A 12,479-nucleotide genomic window follows, 5' to 3' on the forward strand; every position below is an offset into this window, starting at 1 on the left:
TAGCAATCTCAAATTCATATTCTCTCTCAATGCCGGCTTGCGGCGCGAAACCTCATCCACCCGTTCTACCACTACCATATCTCACATTGACATTCAAGAGACCATGCCACCAAAGAAAAGGCAACGCGTGAGCGCGGCAACGTCGCCATTCCCGATCTCAGACGTTCCATTGGCACCGCCATCTAAGAAAGACCCTAGTCAGCTCAGTGATGAAGCTGCAAAACATGATGTCTTGGATGATCTTTGGACTGACGATCAAGAGAGCTCCCTGTTCAAGAGCATGATCAAATGGAAGCCTACCGGTATGGTACTTTGATCCTAACCGTCATTCGCTCTCGTCACTAATTCTATCGCAGGCGTTCATAAACATTTTCGGATGCTCGCGATTTCGAATCAACTTCGGAGTCAGGGTTTCGCCAACACCCACATCAACCACACCCGAATTCCAGGCATTTGGGCCAAACTGAACACATTATACGAGCTCGATTCTCTCGACGAGCGAGAAAACAACGAAGTTCTCCGTGATTACCCTGACCCTTCTGAGTTCGATGATCTCGAAAGCGACGAAGAACTCGTGGAATTCGCTCTTCCGAGTGACGAGTTTGGTGACATGATATGGTCTCGTCGCTTTCCATCCGAATCCAAGACCCGATCTTCCAGTCCTTTCGAGATCCCTGGTCTTGAACACGTTCGACCGACTGCAGATTTCACCGTCACAAGAGGTACAGATGCTGCGGATGAAGATGAATCGGAGACTCCGCGTCCAGGCTCCAGCCGGGCCCGCACGGTGAAAAGTGGTAAGGGACGGGGCTCGTTAGCCAAACCCTCCGCATCTCGACAGACTAAAGGCGGCTCTACTGTGGACTCGTCGGTGGGAGATGCTAGCGAGGATGAAGCGGATGAAGACGACGAGGATGATGCCAGCGAAGATGAGACTTCTGGAAAAGGAGTTACGAAAACCAACCCAACCAAAAGAAAGAGTGTCAGAAGGGGCGCGAGGAGGCGATAGTCCTGGATCGCAAAGGCACGAATACACTTGGTTCCTAGGATTTCTTCCGTGGTCGAATACCTTCACGGCAATATTTACAACAGCAGCGATCCGCCTACCATACCATTTCCTACTCGACACAACCCATTCCCGCTCCCAATGAAATCTTTCCACAACGTTCCGAAAACCGCTTCTCCTTTCTAGTTCCCGCGGCCCCCAAACCCTCCAAACAGGCCAGCCAACCCTCCTAGAAGACCGAATCCACCGCCCGAACGGCTGGTACACCCAGTTTCGGTGCAAGTCGCCGCAGCATTTACCGTCTTTTCATTGGCGGGGTCGATGCCAACTGTGAGCCACGAAAAGATGCCGTCGTCGACCCCATCGCCAACGAAGATATACTCCGCCACGGGATCATGTTCGTTACCGGCTCCTTGGGCCAGGATGAAGTCATTTTCGTTGGTGGTAATCCGAGCGGTATTCTGGGAGTATGGCGCGACCTTCTCAACCTGGGTGATTAGATCCTGGTCAAAATACAGCTGTCCGACGTGAGCAACGGTTCCACCGCTTAGAGTATTGTTGGGGTTGACTTTCGCGTCCACGTGAGACATGACTGTTCAAGCTCAGTTAGCGGACCAGGTTTTTGGGGGATCGCAATCTCCGTACTATGAATATGAATTGCACGACCCGTATAATGCCCTGGAAAGATGCTTTCAAAGGATACGACGCCGTCCTTGTCGGAAACCTGGATACCCCGCAGTGCTTTCTTTTGCAAAAGCGTGGTGTCGGCCGCATCGCCGTTGCCCATTCCTCCCGCCGTGACTCCGCCATACACACCCTTGCCGCAGTCAGTACTCTCTGCCCTGAAATTGGATGGGGATTTGAACTTACGGTTGCATTGCAGTGCCAGATCTCCAAGGCAATGTTGGGGAGAGGCTCACAGGTGTTGATATCGATCAGTTGAATGTGGAGCGCAAGGGGTACACCAGGCTCTTCCTCCGTCACATCAGACCGGACAAGCTCTCCCGAAACATCTATCCGGGTTCACGTCAGCTGCATGATCGATTAGTGCCGCATGCCACTCACAGTACGGGCCCTCCGTGGTCTCCGGGGCAAGCACGGTCTCATTGACCCCCGCAAAGATAACATCTGGGGTGGATTCGGCAGTGATGGCGGATCCAGTATAATGGTGGTTCGTGGCCAAAACTTTTTTAAGATCTCGAGCCTGGAGGAACGGCGCTAAACTTTATCAGTGGACCGCAGCGACCATGTATACCGGTCCTCTCCATACCGTGTGCTTGAAGACCGCGTTTCGCTCGAATATCCTTGATCATCGCATTTCTCCTCTCCGCCAATTTGGCAGCAACTCCTCTCTCCGCCAGTTTCGTTTGACAGGCGTTAGGGGCTCGAGGACCCAGCTTTTGAAGGAATGCGGCACGCTCCACCAGCTCCTGGTCTGCATCTCCTCCCGGATGCGCATACGAGACTTGGAACATCAATGCCGCAGCCGCAGCAGCTACGATGGACTGGAGATTCACCATTCTGCGGACTTTGATGGGATGATCGTGAGAATGTGGCCCGGTGCAGAAGACGCACTGAGGGCATCCATTGCGGCCACTTATAACCTGCCCATCATATCCGAGGGGAGGCTGCTGGTGGCAGTCAACGTCGATCAGCAATATTGCTCTTCGGCCCCACATTGGGTTGCTTATATCTGGGTCACTGTGATAGGTTGGATCCCTTATACCCGACGTGGTAATAGGAGTGAAACCTAAATTTAATTGCGGGGATTGGCGAACTTGCTTGTCCATATTGCTTGAATCGCGTGATAGAGCTCTCTCAGCGAACTCGTGGTGCAGGTAGATGAAACATTTGCACTAATGCGCAACGCAACCCATGCTTCTATCATCTAATCCCATCCTCATTTTACCAAGTCCACTCCGGGCTAGAATTGGTATTCCATAATTATGTCAAAAGCCATTCCCCTCTTTGAATTGCGCGCTCCCCTGACCTTGTTCCCGAGTGATCTTCCATGCATACTTACTTTACTGTACAAAGTATGTACCTGATGTACGTTATTCATTAGTAGGTTCAAGGATTCGTAATTTCTTCTTTCCCTAATTGTCGAGCGAGTCATCAAATGGCAGATGTCGTATTTGTTCGTTAGGTAGCAGATATGGGAAGTGAAGGGAGAATAAAGGGAAATACTGGCCGCTGTCCTGATATTCTGGCATGGCAGAGGGTTCAAAATCTGCTTCGCACTTGCGTTATCTTGGTCACGATTGGCTATTAAGCACAATACATACGTCCCTAAACGAGGGTTCGAGTTTCGACTCAACTGGGTTTATTGATGATTTCCTTGATACTGCTCGGCGGTCTATCCATTGGTGTGGTCTTGTTTCAACCCATTTGCTAGACCGCGCTAGTACAATCTAAGTAGTGTGAGAATAAACAGCAATCTTGGGATACTACCTAGCTGGTCTGTAGTCGCAGGTAGGGGAGGGATTTCAGAGCTTAGGGCAATACAGGACATTCAAATATCCAATGTACTGCTACCTACACTGTGTGCCACAAAGGACTAGCAAGGTTCCGAAAGAACGCGTTTCATTAACAGAGAATATCACTTCGAGAAGGAATTATCCCGCGGCTCCGTTGCTCAGTTACCGCAGTTCCTGTCCTACATCCGAGTTCAAGTTCCTCCGTGGTCACTGATTGAACGTCGCCACCCAACGGCTAGAACCGTTGTCTGTCTGAGCGAGAGGTAGGGGATGTGATTGGTCTGTGATGTAATTCACCAAAGCTATATCGAGGAATCCAACAAGGGCTGGGGATTCGAACCATGATAGGTCTTCGATTTTCCCCAAAGAAAGTCACGGGTATGACATGGCGCGGCCTCGGCTCAAGAGCCTAGAATCAATCGATAAGCGGCAAAGTATCTGACAGGCTAGAAGCAGTTCCTTTCTCAACTCGCTGAATGTCTTCCATAAGAACGAGCTACAACTTGCCAGAAGGTTACCTTCTTCTTGCGCCTTTGAAGAGTACGCTCCCAATCACACCCGCTGCAACAGCTATGCCTCCAACAATTGCGACACCCATCATACCTTCCTTGGCAACACGGTCGTCAATCAACGTCTTGAGGCCACCGGCTTGCATATTCTCTCCCTCGAATTCCAACAACAGGTCATTATATCTGCGCGCCTCCGAATAGTTCCCCAATTTGAAGTTCCCAAGAGCCAGGTAGTAGAGGCATTCTCGTCGTCGTTCAGGAGAAGTACGAAAGATTTCGGAGAGCATCCGGACTCCTTCTTGCTGCTCGGATCGGCTCGACGATTTGATCAGTCCCTAGGTGTCATATTCAGCAACGGTAGGAAACTTCGGAGGGGGGATGGAGTGACGACCCACCCAAGCATAATTGAATTTTGTCTGGATGCCGACATATTCCCCTTCCTTTTCGTACTGGGCACGGAGAACTTGAAGCTCGTCAGGCTTCAACGGGCTATGGTCTTGTTGGTATGATTCATGATAGATGGGGATATATGAAGTACCTCTCAACTTCGGCGGCATCTGTGGAAGATCAAGTCAGTGCTTGTGCAAGAGAGACTCGGAAATAAGAGCACTTGCATGGCAATGAGCTGCTCATGGTTGCAGGGAACTCGCGGTCAGGAATAGAGGTAACTTTAGTACAAGTGTCGCAAGCGTCGCCTAGTTTGGATCGGACCGACAATAGGAACGGAGTTGAGGAGTAAAGATTGCTGTAGCACGTATGAGGATTGCCTCTATTTCTGTTGTATATGATGATACATCCAAGTCACGATTCACACGGAGTATGGAATATGGAGTCCAGGAATAGCACGGCTTCAGTTGGTTGATGACTTGATGTGACCTCATGTGGCTGAAGCACGTGAAATTGTGGCGAGTGATCGGATATTGGATATCACGTGTAGCATCTGACTACATCACGTGGCGAGCCGCCTCTCTCCAGTGACGTACAAATTACAATTGCCTAAAATCCGGTTGCCGGGGGAAAGGCATCACGTGCATGAGGTGTCAACTGTAAACACTCTATCTGTAAATACTCCATGACGCTCATCCTCAGGACGCGTCCATTCAAAGGAAAGCAATCCGTAACAACTTCTACATTATTGAACTACAAATTCTTGAACTACAATCTTGAGTCCCCTCCTTGACAAGGCCACCACTGCTTCATAATGCTGCTTGACGAAGAGCCTGCAACAGTGCGTATCAATGCCATAGCGGATTCCTTTAGCTAACATCATCCAGCTCATCCAAGGATGCATTCAAAATTTCAACATTGCGCCGGACAGGTCAAGCCTCACTCGAATCTCGACGTCACTTTCAGCACTATCAGCAACCCGACAAGTTCGCCTGCAGTCATTACAGTCGGATCTTTCGCATCTTTCTCGACACCTTTCAAAGCTGAGCAGCCAACATCAACTGACGGTCTCCTCACACAACCCGAGTGAATATTCTGCCGAGATTTTGCGGCTTGATGCCGAAAAGTTTCGCGTCGCAAAGCAAGCCAACGACCTAGAAATTGAAAGCGAACGATTGGAACTAGAACTCGAGAACCTGAAAAGCCAATTGAACGACCTCGATGCGCAAGGGATCGAAGGCGGGGCGGAGGCGATGAGACCAAGAGACGAGACAGAGGATGAAACGGTGTAAGTGTGATTCCAGTCCTCTTTTTCATGCACTGTAGTCAGTAATTAAACCATATCTACAGGCTCAAACTCAAAGTGTACCGTTCTCTTGGGATCGATGCCGAACCTGACACAGCGACCGGTCAATACAACAAAGCAGTGATCAGGAACACGGCGAAAGGTGATGTTCATGTTGTGAACATCGACACCAAGTTCTCAAGATACTTCTATGCGAACTACTTTTGGCAAACATTATGAGGCGTAGATCCAATTTAGGTCTTGACATGATTGAAGCTGGCCAGTTTCGATACGAACGGCGTCTTGAAACCTAGGCCTTTTCCGGATCAGCATTATTGTCTACGCATGTTAGGGAGGGTCGCTGAATGGATGGGGGGGAGAATCGTACGCATGCGCCATCCCCATGGCATCCCCTTACCTGAGGAAGATTGCAACCAAACTGAAGATGCTCGGTTGATGTAGCTTCTCGGGGATTGGGACGAAGAATTAAAATTCGGAAGAGGTATGTCATTTTCCCTTACGATATTGAAAAGATCATAAGCTGATAGAGCAACAGTACCTTTGTCTCGCCAAGGTGATCCTAACCACCAAGTACAGCGACCTGACGTTCACGGATATGGATCACCCCGAATTGAATTATAGAATATCCTGTCCAGGAAACGTCATTGTCGCAGAATGGGACCTGGAGGTGCAGTTTCTGGCAATATGTCAGATGTGGTCAATCGTATAGATTTTCATCGGAGCGGACAATGCGGTCGTTCAAATTGCAACCAAATTTGAATTGGGCTAGTCGCCCTAGCAGGATACAGCGGATGGAAACAGCATCCTGATCTCGACAAAACATAGGGCATTGAAAAGTCTCCATAAGTCCTGATGATCGATATGTGGCAGTTCCCGGCTTCCCACGAAGTATGGCTGTTGATATATCCAGGCACATTTGGCATGCGAAAGAAGTCTCCGAAGGTTTTGCACGCACCATCGGCTCAGCATGCCCGTTTCAGTCAAACATGCCTTGTGTCTAGTTCGTAGCAATGATAAAGGAGTCGGCCAACGCACGGCAACATTCTAAACTCCGAAAATCTGATGATGTGCTCGTGCAGGTATCCTTCTGTAATTCGAGCACTGTTGCTGCTTCTTGCCTATGGAGACTGCGGAATTTCCCCACCAAACCTAGCCTACGAGCATGGGGGCAGCACGGTACCAACCGTTTCGCGGGCGCCGTTCCGACAGCATGAATTGATCGGCGAATGGGGGCATCCCATGAATTATTCAGTCAACAAAGATCTGGTGGACTTATGCTGGGACCTTGATGAAAGGCCGGCCAAGTAGGGTCTGTGATTGTCTATACCTACCCCACTACCTTACCCAAAGTCCCACAGGACGGTTAGATGAAGCGGCGATATACCGCCTTACCACGGCATCCGATGCCTCTATCACCCTGGCTCCTGCCTCCCAGAGTCCTAGTAGCTTTTGAGGGGTTGCCTTGCAGACTGCAGTGCAGCCGTGAACCCTTGGGGCGGGACAAGCAAAGGAACGGTTCGCTCGGTTGTGTTTGACGGAAGTCACCGAAAGCGCCTCTCCCGAGTGTCTTAGTCTCAGCTATGCCCAAAGGGGAGATGGATCGGAGAATTCTTCGGTGACTTTGACATCCTGTGTCGGTAAATATCATAAATGAAGCTGAATGGGTTGCAGTCATGGATAAGTAAAGCTTGGCTGGCATGATTGGATGACGCAAAGTGGTCCTGGACAGGGAGAAAGCAGTGATGATGGTTTCAAAATGTCTCCTCCGTACCTCGGGTAAGGTAAGGTACAGGAACGATTTAATAATATCAATCATTATTCCGTACATATTCGTTCCAAGCGGGCTTGGGAAGGATGAAATCCTAGTCGCCACCGAACTTCTCCAGCCAAGGTACCATAGTTTCAGCTGATTATAAACAGTATGAGGCACGAAGTGTCAGCGAATTCCATCTGTTCCTTCAAAGGATCCTCCCAGGAACATGGGCAAGAACTCGTCGTGGACTGATCTTTTCCAGACCAGGAACCAAAAACACCTCTATCTCGGATCTCTGGTTCGTGAGTCGAGGCTTGCCAGGGGGATGCGACAGCTGTCAAGGTCAATAGGCGCCGATTTGTCTCCGATACCAGCATCCAATTTCGAAGTTGTTATTGACTTTCGAGCAACATTGATGGCGTCCGGTGCATACACTGTCCGTTATGTATTGTAGAAGATGGCCTCTGCCTCAAATAATTGGATACATTCAATGGTGTGCTCCGTGGGAATTTGTAGACAATAAGTAAACATATATTCCGTAGAGAATATCACTTTCATGGTTATCGTCATATATTCTAGCTGAATCCACAAGTCTGGATCGGTGCCGTATTCCCATTGCCATACCGGTTTCACATACTGACAACATGGCAGCGCATATTTCATCAATTGCTAATAGGAAATCGCATGTGGCAGAGCACATGGGACTACAGTATGGTATGACAGCAGAAAAGCACAACTGTTGCGGACAGATCTAAAGTCTCCATGCCCTAACCGTACTGACGTTGTATGACCACGCCGTTTCAGCAACAATTTCCTACTTTCTGGATCGTGGAGAATGAAAGGTGTAGGATTTGGATGTAGCTGGGTCCAATATCAAGAAACATTTCGTCTGAGCTGCTTAATGGCTCAAATCCTTAGTGCTCAGCCCTCTTGAACCGAGTCTTGGGTATTAGCGGCAGAATTCCTTACAGCGTTTCGTATTCTATCGCCCGACTGGACGCCATCATGTGCTGCGTGCAGAAGTGCAGGAGACTCATTTCCAAATGTGGCAACGGATCTTGACTTTTCGGAGACTTTTAACCGTTTTATATACGCAACCTATCCACCACATACCACCTCCAATGCGTTTGCAAGTGTGTTGTCAGCGAAAAATGGAAAATATAGCCTCTAGATCTCAGATCAGAAGAACGGCCTGCGAAGAATGCCGTATGTGCCCACGAAGACTAGATCTCGAGACCGTGCTAACAAACAAAGGATCTCAAAAGCTCAAGTGCGGTGGAGAACATCCATTGTGCTCAAGATGCGCACGCAGAGGGCTTGAATGCATATACATGAAGAGAAGGCAAATGGGACGACCGAAGAAATTCAAGGATGCCGCCAACGCGCCCGTATGGGAAGATAACGCTCGATCCGCCACCCCAACAATGAGCATCGGCTCCCTGTTGAACTCTTCGGAAGTCTCGGACGGATCTGGCGAAGAATCCCACAATGGATTTCATCCATCTCTGGCAAATTCACCGGAATTTGATGATGAGCTAGGCACTGGTCGCACTGGACTTACGGCACGCCGGCCAGCCGAGACCCTAAGAAGCAGCCAGCTTGATTCGTCCGCGTATGTGTATATATGCAATGCTATGAGAAAGACAATGTGCTAATGAACCCAGTGTTCAAGGGGATCCGATATCCCGACGAGACTCGGGAGCTGCAACGATATCTGCGCGCGGAGGGACTGCTCAAGCCTGCGCTTGCATATCGAGGCTCTCCCTCGCCCTTGAAAATCTACGGTGCAGGGAAAGCACCGATTTTCATTCCAGTTTGTGCGTATTACGTCGGTGTATGGCGATAGCCAGGGAGGTCCTTGTCTGCCAGATGTGCCCCGTCCATTATGACTCGGCGATGCAAAACGCCCAGGTGCTAGCGACATTGATGATGTCCATCGCCGAGCAGTTCCGACGTATCGTCTGGCAAATTGAAGGCGAAGAAAAGAGGGCCAGCGCCGCCAGAGAGCGCAAGACGGTACAACTTTCATCGTGCGACATGACTCCCGAAAGTATTGACGATAGCGATTGGGAGGATTGCGTTTCTTTCCAAGTGGAGCCTGGGGAGTGGAAATGTCTGTTGAAGAAGGCGGTCCGCGCGGAAATCTTCGGTCTTAAAGATGGATCACACCCTTGCTATGCGTTGCTGCTGGAGGGCTTCGAGACCCGTCTGCGAGGATGGCATCATGCTCACCCAAGCTCCGACTGGCCTACCATTTCACACCGACAAGCGATCGAGAATGGCGAACCCTCTTGTTTGAAGCTTTTGGAAAGCTCAAGAAGGGTTATCGAGCCTTTACAATTCGATTGTATTGATCTGCCGTTGAGAATTATAGCTCAGCCATAATCACAAGCCAGCGGAATGCATGTGGTCACACCTCAAAAGTCCGAGACCTATGGTTTCACGTTAGAGAATGTACAGCCATTTGCTAGATCACGCATAGTGAGCAAGTTAGGCGTCTTGAAGAATTGGATTTCTTACGGTAGTCCGAAATTATCTGGGCTCTCGATCCGATCCTCATATTTTATAAGTTTATAGTGTCGAGCATGGACACTGCAAGTTTCATTTCAGCTCTCCTGTTAAGGGTCAAGTGAATCGGTGTTGATCGTGCGAGCACCCGAGGCTGGCGGTGCATATATCGCTTCGATGGCCGTGCCTTCGTCGTACGTCACGTACGTGCTTAACAATGACCGAGCAGACTCGATGACATCCGGATCGATACCTTCATCAAGTACGAGTCGCTCAGAGAACGTAAGACGTGTTAAAGCGACGAGGTGGACATGTGTGCCACCGTTAACCACACTCAGCTTCTGTCTCATGTCGATAGTATCACGGTATTTGTCGATGACAACAAATAGTATCCGCACTGTCAAATTAATCGCATTAGCCGTTGCCGATTGCGTTCGAGGCCGAGACCTGTGTAGCTCGTTCATAGAGTCAAACAGGAAAATGAAAAGTCTCCCAATTGCGGTGCGATGGTTAGCCAGCCGCTGTGCTCCGTGATCGGTACTGGCAATGGCCATCAGCACACCCAACGTCTCCACGCGCAAGTTGACAACGTCGAGCCGACTGCACTGAGGGACCCGTTGCTTATCAGCATGAGGGGTCTGCAGCAAAAGGTTGATAAGTCGGTCGATCGTACTGTTCTCACTGCGAGTTTGCCGTTCTCCAGATTTTGCATCTCCTAATGAAACCGCCCCAAAACTGGACGGCAACACGGACGCTTGTAGCAGTCGAAGCATCAACAGGATTTGAGGCATTGGCTGAGCTGTCATAAGCATTAGTAGAATGAAATCATAAGTCATTCCGGACCAAAATTTCTGCGCCATGATTGCATCGCCCGCGTAGAGGGATGCGATGCTGAGAAGAAGAGAAAGGCAAGATTCGACATTGATGAATTCCTCAAGGTGTCTCTCGTCTGCAGTTCTCGGAAAGGCCTCATTGGTAGCTGCTCGGCCGATCGGAATAGCAACTAGATCGATAGACGTCATTACAACCTCAAGGATATCGAGCGAAACATTGATGGGAACTGTCATGAGGCTAAGGCGGAAGGAAAAATGGACGAGGTCCATGAGAAGATGTACGGGTCCGAAGCATTTCGCTTTTAGCACCGTCGACCATATCACGGCCAGTGAGCGGCAGAGTGACGACGGTAATTCCGCAACATCACTCTTGGCTGCTGCCGAAAGCAAACTGTCAAGAACGAGGGATGAAATCCGTTTCGAGTCTTCAGGAAGATGATGGTCCGCTAATTTCTCGATGACCCGGTCTGGTGAATTTGACTGGCGATGGTTCAAGATCTGTTGGACAATGTCATGCTTCTCATCGTCTATTCCTAATGGATAGGGAGGTTCCGGTTCTCCGACTGCTGGGGCAGCCACGGTTGCAGGGTGTTCTTGGACATCACTGAGCGCGAGGGGTTGCGATGGGCTATCATCGATCACCATCCGCTTCCTTTTATTGCCAGCTTTGGGTGTTGATGGTTTTGCTCGATCTTTGAACTTCGACGGGGAGACCATGGACAGCTCATCATCATCAAAACCATCTCGGAACGGAAGAGCCGTACGTCCCTTCCTTGGGGTGGTAAATGGACTTTTTTCTCCTGTGGCATACTTTTTGGTCTTGGATTGCTTTGCCCTGTGTGCTGCCTCCAAGACTTCGTTCTCGAGGAATAGGTTGTTGGTGCTTATCTTATCCTGCTGCTTTCGTAGGGACTCGATTTCAAGCTTGAGGTTGGCTAAGGTGTCGGCATGTTGCTGCTCCATGTGGAAAATCTGTTCCTGGTGCTTGCGCGAAGCGGCCTCATCTTTCTGTCTCAAAATCGATGCCTCCCCTGCCTTGGTTTGGGCCAATCTGGAAGCTTGCTGTGCTGCGGTCTTTTCCTCATTCAACTGGCGTTCAAGCTATGAAGAATGAGCAGATATTCAAATCACGGACGATAGGACGCTCACATCTTCGACCTGGGCTCGAAGTCTAGCAGCCATGGTCCCCATCTCTGACTCTTCTTTGCTTGCAGCCTCAACTTCCATGGCATCATATTGCCGGTTCCCTTGCCCGTTCATGCGAATGGGCGCCTTCGGATGCGGATACGATCCATTGAGCCTGGAAGGGTCCCTGTTGAGCATGGCATTGTGTTCGACGACGTCTAGATCTACCACATCTTCTTCGTCCAGTTCCAATTCTCCATATTCGTCGTCACCGTCAAGGACACCGCCGTCATGTTCGAGGGGTTGGACACCCGATGGGTTGGCGTACTGTGCCGGTAAAGGCTGGTCGCTACGATGGGTAGTCGTTTCGGTTCGCGCTGGGTACGACTGGGCAGCTGGCTGGAAGGGTCTGTAGCTATCGAGAGGAATGAGGTCGTCGTCGTCGTCAATGTCAAAGTCGCCGAACTCATCGGCCGGGGCGGCCATGGTTTCTCAAATCCAGATGCGAGGCCCTTTGGTGCAGGGAATAACACCTGGAGTAGTCCTTGATTCTACAAACAGGAGCCATTGAATTG

At 49.9% G+C, this 12,479-nt stretch overlaps 6 protein-coding genes across 6 annotated transcripts; 3 read left to right on the forward strand and 3 right to left on the reverse strand.

The window, feature by feature from the left end:
• Window positions 1-103: 103 nt before the first annotated feature.
• Window positions 104-1,009, forward strand: P152DRAFT_474569 (uncharacterized protein; the record flags this gene model as incomplete). The annotated part of the gene is made up of 2 exons (XM_033681334.1): window positions 104-302; window positions 357-1,009. The coding sequence occupies 2 exons, from the start codon at window positions 104-106 to the stop codon at window positions 1,007-1,009; spliced, it is 852 nt and encodes a 283-aa protein (XP_033533481.1).
• A 179-nt stretch (window positions 1,010-1,188) lies between these two features.
• P152DRAFT_398704 (aromatic compound dioxygenase) lies at window positions 1,189-2,526 on the reverse strand (the record flags this gene model as incomplete). The annotated part of the gene is made up of 5 exons (XM_033676483.1): window positions 1,189-1,598; window positions 1,652-1,823; window positions 1,877-2,019; window positions 2,072-2,224; window positions 2,277-2,526. The coding sequence occupies 5 exons, from the start codon at window positions 2,524-2,526 to the stop codon at window positions 1,189-1,191; spliced, it is 1,128 nt and encodes a 375-aa protein (XP_033533482.1).
• Window positions 2,527-3,733: 1,207 nt separating this feature from the next.
• P152DRAFT_418673 (mitochondria fission 1 protein) lies at window positions 3,734-4,835 on the reverse strand. The gene is made up of 4 exons (XM_033677108.1): window positions 4,607-4,835; window positions 4,531-4,549; window positions 4,388-4,481; window positions 3,734-4,327 (listed from the first exon to the last, which is right to left on the reverse strand). The coding sequence occupies exons 1-4, from the start codon at window positions 4,623-4,625 to the stop codon at window positions 3,998-4,000; spliced, it is 462 nt and encodes a 153-aa protein (XP_033533483.1). The 5' UTR covers window positions 4,626-4,835; the 3' UTR covers window positions 3,734-3,997.
• Window positions 4,836-5,085: 250 nt separating this feature from the next.
• On the forward strand, window positions 5,086-6,116 carry P152DRAFT_53519 (Spc24-domain-containing protein). The gene is made up of 3 exons (XM_033683059.1): window positions 5,086-5,220; window positions 5,267-5,667; window positions 5,730-6,116. Exons 1-3 carry the CDS (start codon window positions 5,194-5,196, stop codon window positions 5,902-5,904), a joined length of 603 nt encoding a protein of 200 aa, XP_033533484.1. The 5' UTR covers window positions 5,086-5,193; the 3' UTR covers window positions 5,905-6,116.
• A 2,575-nt stretch (window positions 6,117-8,691) lies between these two features.
• Window positions 8,692-9,796, forward strand: P152DRAFT_385080 (uncharacterized protein; the record flags this gene model as incomplete). Its single annotated transcript, XM_033675815.1, has 2 exons — window positions 8,692-9,044; window positions 9,103-9,796. Coding segments are annotated over 2 exons (1,047 nt in total), but the record flags the coding sequence as incomplete, so codon positions are not given.
• Window positions 9,797-10,056: 260 nt separating this feature from the next.
• On the reverse strand, window positions 10,057-11,880 carry P152DRAFT_398814 (uncharacterized protein; the record flags this gene model as incomplete). Its single annotated transcript, XM_033676486.1, has 1 exon — window positions 10,057-11,880. A coding segment is annotated over one exon (1,824 nt), but the record flags the coding sequence as incomplete, so codon positions are not given.
• Between the last annotated feature and the right edge of the window lie 599 nt (window positions 11,881-12,479).

Source organism: Eremomyces bilateralis (genome assembly GCF_010015585.1).
Source record: "Eremomyces bilateralis CBS 781.70 unplaced genomic scaffold P152scaffold_12, whole genome shotgun sequence".
Classification (NCBI taxonomy): Eukaryota; Fungi; Ascomycota; class Dothideomycetes; order Eremomycetales; family Eremomycetaceae; genus Eremomyces; species Eremomyces bilateralis.